The 14,710-nt window shown below is 36.6% G+C and overlaps 1 protein-coding gene across 1 annotated transcript in view; it reads left to right on the forward strand.

Annotated features, from left to right (window-relative positions):
• The window catches only part of ARHGAP31 (Rho GTPase activating protein 31), a 136,973-nt gene extending 123,718 nt beyond the window's left edge, over positions 1 to 13,255 (forward strand). Inside the window, exon 12 of the mRNA XM_058184764.1 lies at positions 2,318 to 13,255. Within this exon, the coding sequence (XP_058040747.1) occupies positions 2,318 to 4,735 (2,418 nt within the window). The 3' untranslated portion in view covers positions 4,736 to 13,255. The remainder of the gene's footprint in view (positions 1 to 2,317) is intronic.
• Positions 13,256 to 14,710: the final 1,455 nt, after the last annotated feature.

The following is a 14,710-nucleotide window of genomic DNA, read 5'->3' on the forward strand; positions in this document are numbered from 1 at the left end:
GTTAAGTTTAATAATGCTGATCCCAAATCTCTTGATAGAAAAATTCCTGGAATCACATTAACATCACTGTGATCACCATACCAAAATGATGGTTCTGATCTCAATTTTATGTTCCCTGCAAATAAATTTATCACTACCAAACAATTAATTCATACTATTTTCTCTGAACTGGATTTCCTTTGGGACTCTTTTTAATATCTCTACAGTACAATTTATTAGTTATATCCTGTTTCCTAATTTTACATTTTTAATAACAGCATAATCTGTCATGAAAATGCCAGTTAGTGAGTGGATTTGAAGTAAAATAAATAATTGAAAAACCTCATATTAATCTGCACTCATAGCTGATTTTCAGATACTCGCTCCGAATTCTTCAACCTATTCACCCCCTTCATGAACCTTCAGGTTGATCATTGATCTCCAAACATGTATTATATGAAAATGATAAATACTATGCTATCTAATAGCACTATGAATAATAACAACAATATAAATGGATAGTCCCAACCATTCGTGAGGAGGCAGTTAATATTCACCGTTTTGAGGAACCCTGGCTTTGTTTTTTGTTTTGTTTTTTTCCCCTTCAAGTCAGCATTGACCCTTGACAATTGCCTGGACAATTCCCTCTAGCTTTCTAGGCAAGATTTTGGACATGTTTTGCCATTGCCTTCTTCCTAGGACTAAGAGAAAGTGATTGGCCCTTAGCTGGCTTTGTATAGCTAATGCAGGATTAGAACTGATGGTCTCCCAATTTCTAACCTTGAGCCTTACCACTACACTGATCTGGCTGGTTGACTTAACAGTAGACTGAAATTATCCTGCTGGGAAGCTATGCTAGCTGATATATTTCTGCATTTGCCATAATGTGATCTATAAGGAAAGCTCAATAATAAAATGTTATAAAATATTGTTCCTATTCATAGAACTTGTGCAGTGAATGAATACTCCATTTTTTTTCCCTGATCATTTTTAACACGATAACATAGTCAAGATTCTGTACCTGTAGAAAATGCTTAGTCCTAGTTGGCCTTTTTCAAATTCCATTCCCCTTAAAAGTTTTTCTTTTCCTAAGGTTTGGATTTCTTATTATTCTCCATAGAAAACAATCAACTTCAAAGCTCAGCATTTGGCAAATTTTTCATAATGGTCAATTGGCAAATGGATTTTCCTCCATCTGAAGAAGAAAGTGGATGGAAAGTGAAAAATAGCTCGATATTAATACCCATTCTCTTCACAGTATTGTACTGCATACTCCTCCACTGAAGTGAAATGTGGGAAGAAACATGATTGATAAAAGGCAACATTTGTTTTAACTATGGAATTGATTATTATCACTAAATATAATTATGGGAGAACCAGTTTGGTCTAGTGACTCAGAGGCCAGGCTAGGAAAGTCAGATGGGTGACTTTGGGCCAGTCACTTTCTCTCAACCCACAATGTCAACCTCAGATGACAACTCCGTCAATTTTTGTTGCAACTGATGGATCAACACTCAGTTGAACTGAATAAAAGTGGACCCTGCACTCGTGGAAAAATGTTAGGAAGAAAAAAAAAGATATGATGATGGTAATCAATATAAGCAGTTTTAAAGGGCAATAGCTAATTCATGGAGCTATCAGTAATTATCTGTAATTATTACTTTTGTTGGCATTGTATTGTTTTTAGATACTCTTAAAGCATCCAGCTGCTAGAGAGCTACAGTTGAAAATAGTTGTTTTCCTGCTGTCGTATCTGTAAGCTTGCTGGATGCATCAGTTAGTTTATTTGTGACACAGAATGCTGGAATAAAAAGATCTTTTGACTTGTTCAAAAAAGTCTCATTTATATGTTCTTAGCCTATTTCTACTTTCATACCTATCAAAATTAGAACTGTGTTAGGGTGTCACATTTTATCAACTTTTGACATTGTAATTGTCAAGCTTGATCTTCACATTGAGGGAGGGGTCATTATGGAGTTTCCGATGATATGAATCCACTAAAAATATTATAGTTGATTGAAATAGTGTATTACTTGCTGATTTATTCCCACTGTAATAGTGCCTCATTTTTAACGTTTGGTTTTCAACAAAGTAGGATAGACAAATAGCAAGATTTCTGTCTTCAATAGAGGAAATTTTCATTTTAGCATTATTTATTTAATAAAATTTGAATCTATATGGTTTTTAATGGAAAAGGATAATAGAAGAACTTTTCATTCTTTCAATAGAATATACAGTATGCATAGCTGTTATTCTAAAACTTTTATGTAGTTGGTTTTAAAAGGGGGCACAACTTATAAAAAGGAATTATGTGATCTAGGTGATTTCTCTTTTTCAGGTGGTGGATGATCATTCCAACATTGTGATGAAACCACTGTGGCCAGATATTCCACAAGAGCTGAAAATTGTTGAGTCTGAAGAGGAGTTTTTGTGTACTGGAAGTGCTCTAAAGACAGACGAACAACAACAATGGGAGTTTAAACCAGGACTTCCATCTATTGCATCTTCAGAAGCAAAGAGTTTAGTGTGCAGTTCTCTTCTGCTACCAACTCTCCCCAAAGAGGAAAACCTAACTGAAGGTCCATTGGCTATATCTGACATTCTTTCCAAAGAATCAAAAGAGGTACAACTTTGCAACTCTGAGCCATTCAGAAAGCAGAGTAGTATTTCTTTCACCTCAGTGAAGCTGCAAAATATTCCATGTTCAAAAAATAGCCCACAAGATGATGACACAAAAAATGACCTCCCGTCTCAATCCCCAAATTGGAAGTTTCCATCAGAACTAAAAGAAAACACAGCTTTTGCAACAGACAAGCCATCATATTCCAAAGAAAATAACTTAGATCAGCCAGAATGTGAAAGTAAGAATTGGCTTCTTCAAAGAGAGAAAAAAGTTGAAACAACCAAGTTAGAAAAAAGCACTGCCACATATTCAGAGAGAGTTCTAGCCAATTCAAAGATTCAATGTAGAGCTGAAGTCCCATGGGTCAAAAAGGGCAGAATAAATGATCAAAACTCTGCTAATCAACAGGAGGAAGATACACGGAGTGACCATGTCCATAGTTTAGAATTGCTAGAGCCATGGGAAGATCATCAATGGGTCACCAGTCCCCTTCATTCTCCTACCTTGAAAGAAACTCAAGGGAAGGCACTTCAGGAGTTTCAGCCCCAGAACCAAGGAATGGCCCAAAGCCATTTCAAGAAACCATGTTTCAGTCGTAGCTTTTCCTTAGATAGTAAAGATTTTTTGAAAGCTCATTGGGCTATAGAAATACCTTTAGCTAATGCACATGAGGAACAGCTTTGTGGTGACCTAGAACAAGGAATGAAGGAATATTCACCGGGACAGTGGAAAGAAAGTTTTCAGAAAGCTGAAGCCTGGTTGAATTGTTTAAAGGAAACTTCAAACTTACATGAAACAAACACGAAATATCTAAGTCATGAAGCAGGCTTTGCAGCAACGGAGTTGCCTTCTGGTCTTGAAGGATTGCCTAACGTTGCCTGCAAAGCATTGGTTAAGAAGGAAGTACCTAAAGATGAAAAAATTCAAGAAAACATGAAGCTAGATTCCCCTTTGTCACAATTTAACACTGAGGTCAGTTTATTAAATTCAAACTGCACTGGAAAGCAGGCAACAAATATTCAACAGAACGACAGACCTGGAGTTCCTGTTATGAAAGGACCATGTTGTACTAAAGAGCTGCAGATCAATAAAGGTGAAGACATTCCATGTAAAGGAAAGCCAAGGCCCTCTTCTCTCAACCTGGATTCTGTCCTTCCACTCGCCTGCCTTTTTAATTTTGACAACTTGTCTTTCCCCTCTTCACCCAGGCACGTTGTCTGCGTGCAGAAAGAAGCTAAGTCTAGTGATTCTGCACCATCCCTTCCTGTTGCTTGTCCAAATGAAAATAAAACTGACCTTTGGGGGTCCCACTTTGATCCTCAAGACTTAGACTTAGAATACATAATGATGGCTCACGCCACCACTGGTCGTCGCAATTCTGCCCCTGTAAGTGTTTCAGCAGTAAGAACATCTTTCATGGTTAAGATGTGTCAGGCTCGAGCTGTGCCAGTAATTCCACCAAAGATTCAATATACCCAAGTTCCCCAGCCTTTGCAGGCACAAAACCCCAACTGCAGAATCTCAGTGGCATCAGAGAATAAAGAAACAGAAGCCAAGAAAAGTCTAATCAAGCCCATTCAAAATGCTCAGGGTCAGCTGCAACTGCCAAAGAGTCCACCACTCGATGGGATGATGGGGAAAGAAAACAACAGTACACTCATTTTGGATTCAGCTGCAGCTAGAAAAGCTGAACCACCTTTTTCCAATCATAATACTACTCAGGAAGCACCAGTTCTTCGGCGAAAGAGAACCTCTGAAGGAGAAACCACTGGAGATACTCCACAGTCCTCAAAAATGGAGAGGCCATCCGGGGTTTCTAAGCCTTCTTACAGATCTAGACCAGGAAGACCTCAGAGCCTTATTCTATTTAGTCCTCCCTTTCCTATCATGGACCATCCCTCTTCTGCAGACTCTAGAGTATTATCTCCCATAAGAAGCCCTACGCAGACCCCTTCTCCAAGTCCAATTTTGAATGATTTATTAGGGGCAGCCCCAGGGGCAGGTGTCACTCTTCGTAACAAGATGACTATTCCAAAGAATGGCCAAAGACTAGAGACATCTACAAGTTGCTTTTACCAACCACAGAGGAGGTCTGTAATTCTGGATGGAAGAAGCGGGCGCCAGATAGAATAATGTCTTTCAATATCTCTTCCCTGGTGGATGAGATATACTGGTAACACTGAGAACTATGAATATGATGCTATTATTGCTAAATGCTTATTACTAAAACAGTAATTGTTGATTTCAACAATCCTTAATTTTATACTTTGTCACATTTAATAGATGAAATTATCCCACAGGTGAAAGCAACATTTTACTGCAAGGAAAGGCTGAGGTAAAAGTTGTCTAGAAATGTATTCCTTTATAAGACACTCTCATGCTTCTGCTTCCCACCAACAGACATGAATCGTCTCAGCTAATGTTCCTTTCCATGATCTTGCTTATTGCCTATAATGTTGAAATTCTATAATGTTGAAATGCTAAGTATTGGGGATTCCAGTCCTGATATGTATTAAGAACAGCAGACCTGCTCCATGCATCTATATTCAGACCTACAAGGAGCATTGTCCAAAGAATAATGTGCACACTGGGCGCACAAATAAGTGGTGAGAGAGGAATGCTGATGTGTTTGAGTGAAACCTATTTTGATAAGCTATTATTACTAAAAACACCAATTATATCTTACATTTCTCTAAATGGTTGATGGACTTTAATACTGATTATAGAAGATTGTACAAATAGTCATACAGTATGAAATATCTGCTCTGTCAATGATTAGAAGACTTAGTGGTGTAATAGAAAGGATTGAACCTGCTCCAAATTATTTTCATCCTCCTCCAAAAGCACTAATTTGTAGCAGTGTCACTTTTGATAGCTGCTAAATGGAGTGATAGGGTAGTCATAATAAGCTTCAATCCATTTATTAGAACATTATAGTGTACTGATGTTTATTGAAGATATTATAATATTATTTTCTCTACCCCAGCCCCAGAGTGGCTGCTTTGCAAATGAGACTGAATTTAAGTTGCTACCCAACTTGCATCAATAAGTGGCACAAAGTAAATTTCAATTAGCAAATAAATTCCAGCCCAAATGTCTGGTTGCAAGTTATTAAATCAGAATTGGGGATGTGAAGATCTACCAAGAATGACATACATGTGTTAGATTTTGTTTTTTCCTTGACTCTCAATATCATAGACTAGAACCACATATTCACAAAACACAGTTGAACTAGAGCTAGGATAGAAAATATGTAGACAAGTGACTTTGTTGTGAAAATATGTGACAAGTGACTTTGGTATACATATAAGATATTGAAATGACATATATTGTAATTTCACTAATACTTATTTTGATAGATGTACTTCTACCTAGAATTCCAACTTTGATTTTGAGAATAAGTTGCTTCAAAATGAGCACCTCTTACTTTTGAAATCCCTGTTTCCTTTTTTTTACTTTTCAATAAAATTTATGTAAGGCAATTTGAAATAATAGCGAAAGAGGATTGGCAGTTCTAAAACATTGTGGTTCTCTCTTTATAACAGAGTAATGGATGACACAGTCTTTATTTGTACATTGTTATTAACAAAAAAACATTATTTTAATTGAAGAGAATTTAATTGAAGAGAAATTCAGCTAAAGACGATTGGAATGCTATGGATTTTAAAGATTTTTAAGATTCATTTTGAGAATAAATCAGTTTCTCCATTTTTTGAAACAGAACAAGAGGTTCTGCTTTTTGCATCCTTAGATTAGGTCAAGGCTTGGAATGCTGCTTATAAGAGTTGGCAAAGAAGGAAAAGAAAAAAAAACCAGTGTCCTTATAATGCCCAAGGAAAGAAGGAAGGGCACTGTGGGCTATCATTTTTGGTGGAAGAAAGAATAGGTTAATGGAGTGAAGCAGAGTGCTGAACTAGAAGGAGTTAGTACGTTATACCATTTCTGGGAAACAAAAATAATTTACTTGCTCATTGAATGGTATCTAGAGAGAAAGAAAGATTTGCAGTAGTTACCTGTGGGATGGTTTGTTCTTTTGCTTAAGTAATGCCTAGGATTTGCTTTAAGCAAAGTATATTGACTATTTTCCTAGTGACAGATATATTTTCTAAAAGTGTGCTATAGAAATATATTAAAATGCAGTATAATTAAGACCTAAGAAGCTGTCTCTAAATAGCAGTGCATCTCTGATTCTTGGACAAAGCCAGTGTTTAGAAATTAGGCTTTGTTGCAAACTCCTCTTGTGTAGGTTTCCCACACTTTTGATAGAGAAAGATCATCAATTGCTCTGTCAGCTAAATGTGGAGTCTGTCCTTCCTGATTTTTTTCCCCCTGCAATTGTTCTTCATATCAACACAGGACTTTACCAACTATTGCTAAGCTTATCTGAAACAGATCTCACTCAAAAAAAGTAATTCCAATTATTTCATGGCAATGGTCCCTGGGGTGATGGTGGTGAAGAATTGTTTCATGAGATGAGAGATATGATTAAGAAGCTAGGAAAGTGCCTGTATGTCACTTTGCATCCTTAGCACTGTTTTGCTTCAATTTCTTGTCAGTTTCAATTCTTGGGTGCGTGCACGCACACACACACACACACACACACACAATTTCAGTTGAGATTAGGAAAATCATGGGCAAATCTTTAAAATGGATGGGATTCTTCTTCCATTGTATTCTAAAAGAAAGGCTTAACTTTGTGGGGGAGAGTTGGGGACAGTGGTGGGTTTCTACTGGTTCGCTCTGGTTCAGGCGAACTGGTAGTGGCAGAGATGGGAGGCTCTGCCCACCCACCTAGATGTCATCATGGATGCTCTGCGCATGTGCAGAACGTTCTGTGCATATGCAGAAGCACCGCGTGTGAGCAAAGCAAGCACACGCGGGCACTCCCAGTTCCAAACTGGTAGCGAAGGTAAATGGAATCCACTACTGGTTGCGAGGGGAAGGAACAGGTGAGGACTGCACTTGGTTTTTCAGTGGCATGCTGAGACAAAACTCCAGAAGTTAGATCAAGGATAAACTAAAATAAAATTGATTTCATTTCATTCAAAAGTGAATTCGGTTATTGGGTGGTGGTTGTTGTTTTTTTACATGTATTAAATGTAAAAATTTTCCATGCATTTTTTAGTTTTCTCCCTTCTTTCATAGTAATAAATACAACTTGTTGGCAACTTTTGAAGGGACACATCCACTGTAGTCAAAGCATTCAAGGTCCCTCTATGGCTGTAAGGTCTCAAGCTTTGCATCTTTCCTGTATATGAAAAATGCTGTATGCCATGTTAAATTGCTTATAACATTTTAACTGTAATTCTTTAAGATACAAGTATACTTTTTTCAAGATTTGTTTCTGATAATTTTATTAAAATAAAACAAATTTAAGTTGAGGATAAATCCCTGTTCCTTCCTGCCCCTTCCCCTCCCTGAAGAAATTATGAATCAGTTTTTCCTATTGCTTTCAATTTGAGAGGAGGAAGCCAAACCCATTAATGTGAGCTTTGTGTGAATGCGTTGAATTTCACTTAATCATCATGATGAGTATTGTTTTCATGGAGTGCTGCTCCTCTATTTTAGTGCTTACATCACGTGGAAATTTTGCCAAGTCTCAGCCATGAGATTAAACTGGAGTTTTTATAAAAACATATGTGTGTCTTAGTGTTGTTTTGACAATGTACATAGTTATTGTGTACTTGATGAGAACAAAAGATATTTACTTTTGACATTTCTATTACAGTCTTCCTTACTTGATAAGCTAAATCAGGGATGGAAAACCTGTGAACTTTCCAGATGCTTCTGAAATTTAATTTCCAAAAGCCCCAATTAATATCAAGTTCTGAGAAATATTGGTGAGGAATCTTTCAGCAATATGAAGGGCTATAATTTCTCCATCTTTGAATAGCCCCAAGCATTAAGGTTGCTCGTCACCATCACAGGTGTTATTATACAAGATCATTGACAACCGATCCTTTAACGAAATTGAGAGAATGTACATTGTTATTTCATTCTCATCTGAAAAATAATCTTTGGAGCAGATTTATACTCCAGGAAGTTGACTGAACTATTCCATGTGGATGGCTCATCTACCTGTGGGAAGCAATCAGAATATTAGCGATCACTCTGCATCCTTTGTAACTAGTCCAAAAGTTACAGACAGACTTAAAATTCTTGCTGAACTTCAGTCTTTTTCATATCTAGTAGAAGAAAATCCAATCTTCTGTGTTTCCAAAGCAACTTGCATAAATCTAACATTACATTTGGTAGCAGCTGGATCTCATATTCTCTTACAAAGCATCTATCTTGACTACTGTCACCACAGGCTCATAACTCGAAGGGATTTAATTCTCTTTCTATCTCTCCTCCAGCTGCTTCCTTTTCATTTTTCAAAATCTAAATGCATTAATTGGGATCCTGTTCGTGTCTTTAGATACATTAAAATGAAAGGCCATTTGCATGCATTTTGACTGATATATAACAGAAGTTAGGATGCTTAGTCTGATAGTTTACTTTTAATGATATATTTAGCGTGGCTATATAATTAGGGAGTAATCTGGTTTGTGCTGGAATCAGATCTGGGCAATCTGCTAGTTCCCTGGATTTGATGGGATTCATGGCTTCTTCCTTATTCATGGATATACACACAAAAAAGACCTGATATTTTTTTGAAATTGGAACTTTCACTATTATACTATTATACTAAAGAAAGAATAATAGTATCAGCTACATATTTTCTCCTTCTTTGAGAAGATCGGCAATGTATCATTTAATATTTTAAGGGGGCATGAAAAATTCCAATGAAAAGTCAGCAGTGCAGAGTTGCAAGGAGTGGATTTGGGTGTTTTTCCGCTATGTCTTTTGGAGGAAATTGGGAATGGGTCTTTATTTTTATAATATTGTTAACTGTGTAGTCAAACTTATCATTGTCATGTGTTTTCTATGGCAGATGTTTAGTAATAGTCCTCAATTTATGACTACAGCTGAACCCCAACTTCCCCTTGTTAAGCAAGACACTTTTTAAGTGAGTTTTGCCCCCATGATCTTTCTTGCCACAGTTGTTAAATGAATCTGGCTTCTCTATTGACTTTGCTTGTCAGAAGGTCACAAAAGATGATCACATGACCCCGGGACACTCTAACCATCATACACGCCAGCTGCCAAGCGTTCAAATTTTGACCACATGATGATGCAGATGCTGCAATGGATGTAAATGTGAAAAACAGTCATAAGTCATTTTTTTCAGTGCCGTTGTAACTTTGAACTGTCACTAAATGAATAGTTGTATATTCAGGGCTATTCTGTAGTAGCAAAAAGTTCTATTTCTCTTTAATAGAAATACTGTATAAAATGGGCAAAGCTTCTCCTTTAATACATTGGAAACCTAGTAGGACCCATACAAAATAAATGCTCAGGACTATATTCTTGCACTTTCTAAAATAGTGAATGTTTACAGGACTACAATATTCAGAACAAATTTTAAGTTATATCACTTAAAAAGAGCAAAATCTGGTCTATTATAGGTAGTCCTTGATTAATAACAATTGCTTAGTAATCATTCAAAGTATTAGATGATTATTTTTTTCTACAAAGAGTTGATTCAAAACAGAGCCAATGTTTTGGTCCCTAATCCATAGCCATACACATATTGTTTTTGTTGATTGAATGGCAGTGATGCTAGTGGAGGAAGGAAATGCATCATATCCTTTTAGCCTTAGTGAAAGTGCAATCCAGAAATATTTAATTTTAGCAATAAGAAGGAACGTTAGCACTTCAAAGCAAATACAGCAGCTGCTTAATAATAAGCCAAGGGATAAAAGACAGAACCGGGGATAAAATAACATAGCTGAGTTTTTCTGGAAAAGGAACATTTTCTGAAAGGCAAAAGCTGAAGCAAAGAAACAAAAAACAGATGTTGAACTCATTTCCCACTGCTGAAAGAACTTGGGGGGGGGTGGAAAGCTTGTTTTTAAACGGGGAAGTTAATCTCTGTCTCAGCAAATACAACATTCGTTTTTCAATATTTCATTACCGCTACCTTAGGCAACTGAAGTTCACCAAATTTTGCCCAAAGAAAAATGATCAAAAGGAATCCTATGTCCCTCAATGTATCCTGGAATATCTACAGCCTTAAATCACTTGTTAAAGAAGAGCCTTGTTTAACTGTTACAGAAGGAATATTCTTTCAGTAAGAACTATGCAACTCCAACATGACTGGAAACACTTAGGTCATATTTAGATGGGCTGCAGTGTTGCTGAAAGCACTTGAAGAGTGGCATCTGGAAAAGCATTTGTTCAGATACTCATGAACAGCATTACAGGGATCACACCCATGCTTATAGCCTCCTGTCTATAAACGTGCCATAAGGCAGGGGTTAGCAGTCTTTAGAGACTTAAATTTGAATTTAAGAGAATTTGGATTAGAATTAGAATTTGGAGAATGAATGCACTCACAAAATGGCTGTGATATTCCTAGAAACAATGTAAAAGCTGAGGCAGGATTTTTGTTTTATTTTTTGTTTTTGTTTTCAATATGGAAACTATTATTTTTATTTTAAAACATTAAATGTCAGGAGAGCTGGGCGATTTGCTGTGTATCCAGGGCAGTATTTTTATGGGATGGAGAAAAAAGTAGTACATTCTTTGATTCAGTAACTTCCATTTGTGCTGGGAAGCAACTTCTAGAATTCTCAGCCACCATGGTCTGTGATTATTCCAGGTTGGAGTTGGTTATCATGAAGAAGATACAGGATATTATGATAAAACAAATGCTTTGCATGTAGATGAATCACAAATTCCGTTTCTGGCTTCTTCAGTTATAGATATGAGCTAACTAATTACCAGAAACCTCTTCATGAGATCCTGCAGATTGGCTGTAATAACAAGCACCAGTAGTTGGTTCTTGTTTTTAGCAGCTTTTCACAAGCACGTAAATGTAAGATGATACAGAGAACATTGGCAACAGCCTTGGAGGACAAAATGAAGAACCATTACTAAGGCAGAGGTCAGATAAGCAGGAGTTGAGCCCATTCCAAGAAACTAATTTGAGAAATCATCTCAGATAGGCCCTTCCCTAGTTCACACAAAGATAAAGGAAGGGAGGGGGAAGCACATTCAGACTTACAACATTCTGTTCTATGCCAGCTACAATAAAAGGAGTCCTGACCTACGTAGTATTGGTTTCTTACTCCTCTTGAAGTTGTAATATGAACAAAGAAACAACACAGGTTTTACAGGAAAAGAAGTATGTGAAGAATTGAGAAATAATTGAGTAGTCTTAGCAACATTTTTTTGTGAAAAACATGGTAACAAATTCAAGTCTATATTCCTGCCCACTGTGCCCCTGTAATAGAATATTTACAATTTGTACCAAAAACATATGAGAATACCTATCGTAAGATAAGCTATTTGTTCACAATATGGTCTAGAACATTTTTGTATAACATTTTTGTATAACATTGTACAAGAGGTAACAACTAAAACCATCCCTAAGAAAAAGAAATGCAAGAAAGAAAAATAGCTGTCTGAGGAACCTTTGCAAATAGCTGAGGAAAGAAGGGAAGTGAAAGGCAAGAGACAAAAGAGAAAGATACACCCATCTGAATACAGAATTCCAGAGACTAGCTAGAAGAGATAAGAATGCCTTCTTAAATGAACAGTGCAAAGAAATAGAAGAAAACAATAGAATAGGGAGGACCTGAGATCTCTTCAAGAAAATTGGAGATATGAAGGGAATGTTTCATGCAAAGATGGGAATGATAAAGAGCCAAAATGGCAGGGACCTAACAGAGGCAGAAGAGATTAAGAAGAGGTGGCAAAATTATACAGAAGAACTATACAAGAATGAATTTAATGTTCCTGATAACGTTAAGTGGGTGATCACTAACCTCGAGCCAGACATCCTAGAATGTGAAGTCAAATGGGCCTTAGGAACTGAGGACCAACAATGCTAGTGGAGATAACAGTATTCCAGCTGAGCTATGCAAAATCTTAAAAGACAATACAGTAAAAGTGCTACACTTAATTTGCCAGCAAATTTGGAAAACTCAACAGTGGCCACAGGATTGAAAAAGGTCAGTTTACATTCCAATTACACAGAAAGACAATGCCAAAGAATGTTCAAACTATCACACCATTGCACTCATTTCACATGAGTAGTAAAGTTATGCTTAAAATTCTACAAGCTAGGCTCCAGCGATATGTGGATTGAGAACTACCAGAAGTACAGGAAGGATTTCGAAGGGGCAGAGGAACTAGAGATCAAATTGCCAACATACGCTGGATCATGGAGAAAGCTAGGGAGTTCCAGAAAAACATCTGCTTCTGCTTCATTGACTATGCTAAAGCCTTTGATTGTATGGATCACAACAATTATGGCAAGTTCTTAAAGAGATGGGAGTACCAGACCATTTTATTTGTCTCTTGAGAAACCTATATGTGGGTCAAAAAGCAACAGTGAGAACTGGACACGGAACCACAGATTGGTTCAAAATTGGGAAAGGAGTCTTGCAAGGCTGTATAACTGTCGCCCTGCCTATTTAACTTATATGCAGACTACATCATGAGAAAGGTGGGGCTAGATGAATCAAAAGTTGGAATTAAGATTGTCGTGAGAAATATCAACAACCTCAGATAGGCAGATGATACCACTCTAATGAAATGTGAAATATTTATAATATTATGATATTATATTATGATAAAAATGATTTATTTTGAATAAATTTATGTTAAAAATTTTATTTTAAAAATTTTATTTTTAATAAATTTTTAATTTATGAAAATAAATTAAATATTTAAAATAATATTAAATAAATAAATAAAATAAAATAAAATAAAAATAAATTTAAATATTTAATTAAAAATTATGATATTATGATATTATGATAAAAATGATACCACTCTAATGAAAGTGAAGAGGAACTAAAGAGCCTCTTGATGCAGATGTAGAAGGAGAGTGCAAATGTTGGCTTGAAACTCAACATTAAGAAAACTAAGATCATGCCATCTGGCCCTCTCAATTCCTGGCAAATAGATGGGGAAGAAATAGAGGTAGTGATAGATTTTATTTTCCAAGATCACTGCAGATGGGGACTGCAGCCAAGAAATTAAAAGATGCTTGCTCCCGGGGAAGAAAGATGGCAAATCTAGGCATGAGCTTAAATGGACTCCAGAGGATAGTAGAGGACAGGAAGGCCTGGAGGAACGTTGTCCATGGGGTCGCAATGGGTCGGACACGACTTCGCAACTAACAACAACAACAACACATGGTCTAGACCAAGGGTCTCCAACCTTGGCAACTTTAAGACTTGTGGACTTCAACTCCCAGAATTCCTCAGCCAGCTTTGCTGGCTGAGGAATTCTGGGAGTTGAAGTCCACAAGTCTTAAAGTTGCCAAGGTTGGAGACCCCTGGTCTAGAAGCTATTGTAGATCTCCATGAATAGGAGGTAGCAGTGTGATTCCTTCACTAAGGATATTGTGAAGTCACCTCCAATGACAAGTTTTCGCTCATCTTTCTTTTACTATTTCTGCCACTCTTTTTGATTCACTCTGTATTACAGCTCTAAGTACCAAAGTTGGTGAAAATATATACACAATATGTATATACAATATGTGTGTGTGCGTGTGTGTGTGCGTGTGTATGTGTATAATTACTGTATATCTTTATGGAACTGCTAAACAAAACCAAATTTTTGATGTGTATTTTGGAACCTAAAATTTTTAACTTATCTGTGAATATATACAATACTAACTGATTCTCACCACTTTCTTTGGAAAAGTCAGTGACTATTTTAAAGGGAGAAGCTGTTTAAGTCATAGACTTCAATTGATGCAGTAATACAAATTAAAGCAACCCTTATTAAATGGTTGTCCAGTCCCTACTTCAACATATCCAGTGTAGAATAAACTACAATGTTTCCTTCTTACTGGTGTCACTGTCAAATCAAACCAAACCAAACCAAACCAAACCAAACCAAATCAAACTCCTCTTAGCTATTTAAAAAAATAACATCTCTTCCAATTATTATCCCTTTTCCTATTTTGCATATTGAAGGATAAATACAATGATGACTTTCAGTCTCTCCTCAACAGAATTTGTTTTTGCCATCTCCTGCTCTTTTTCA

This window comes from Ahaetulla prasina, chromosome 5, assembly GCF_028640845.1.
Source record: "Ahaetulla prasina isolate Xishuangbanna chromosome 5, ASM2864084v1, whole genome shotgun sequence".
Classification (NCBI taxonomy): Eukaryota; Metazoa; Chordata; class Lepidosauria; order Squamata; family Colubridae; genus Ahaetulla; species Ahaetulla prasina.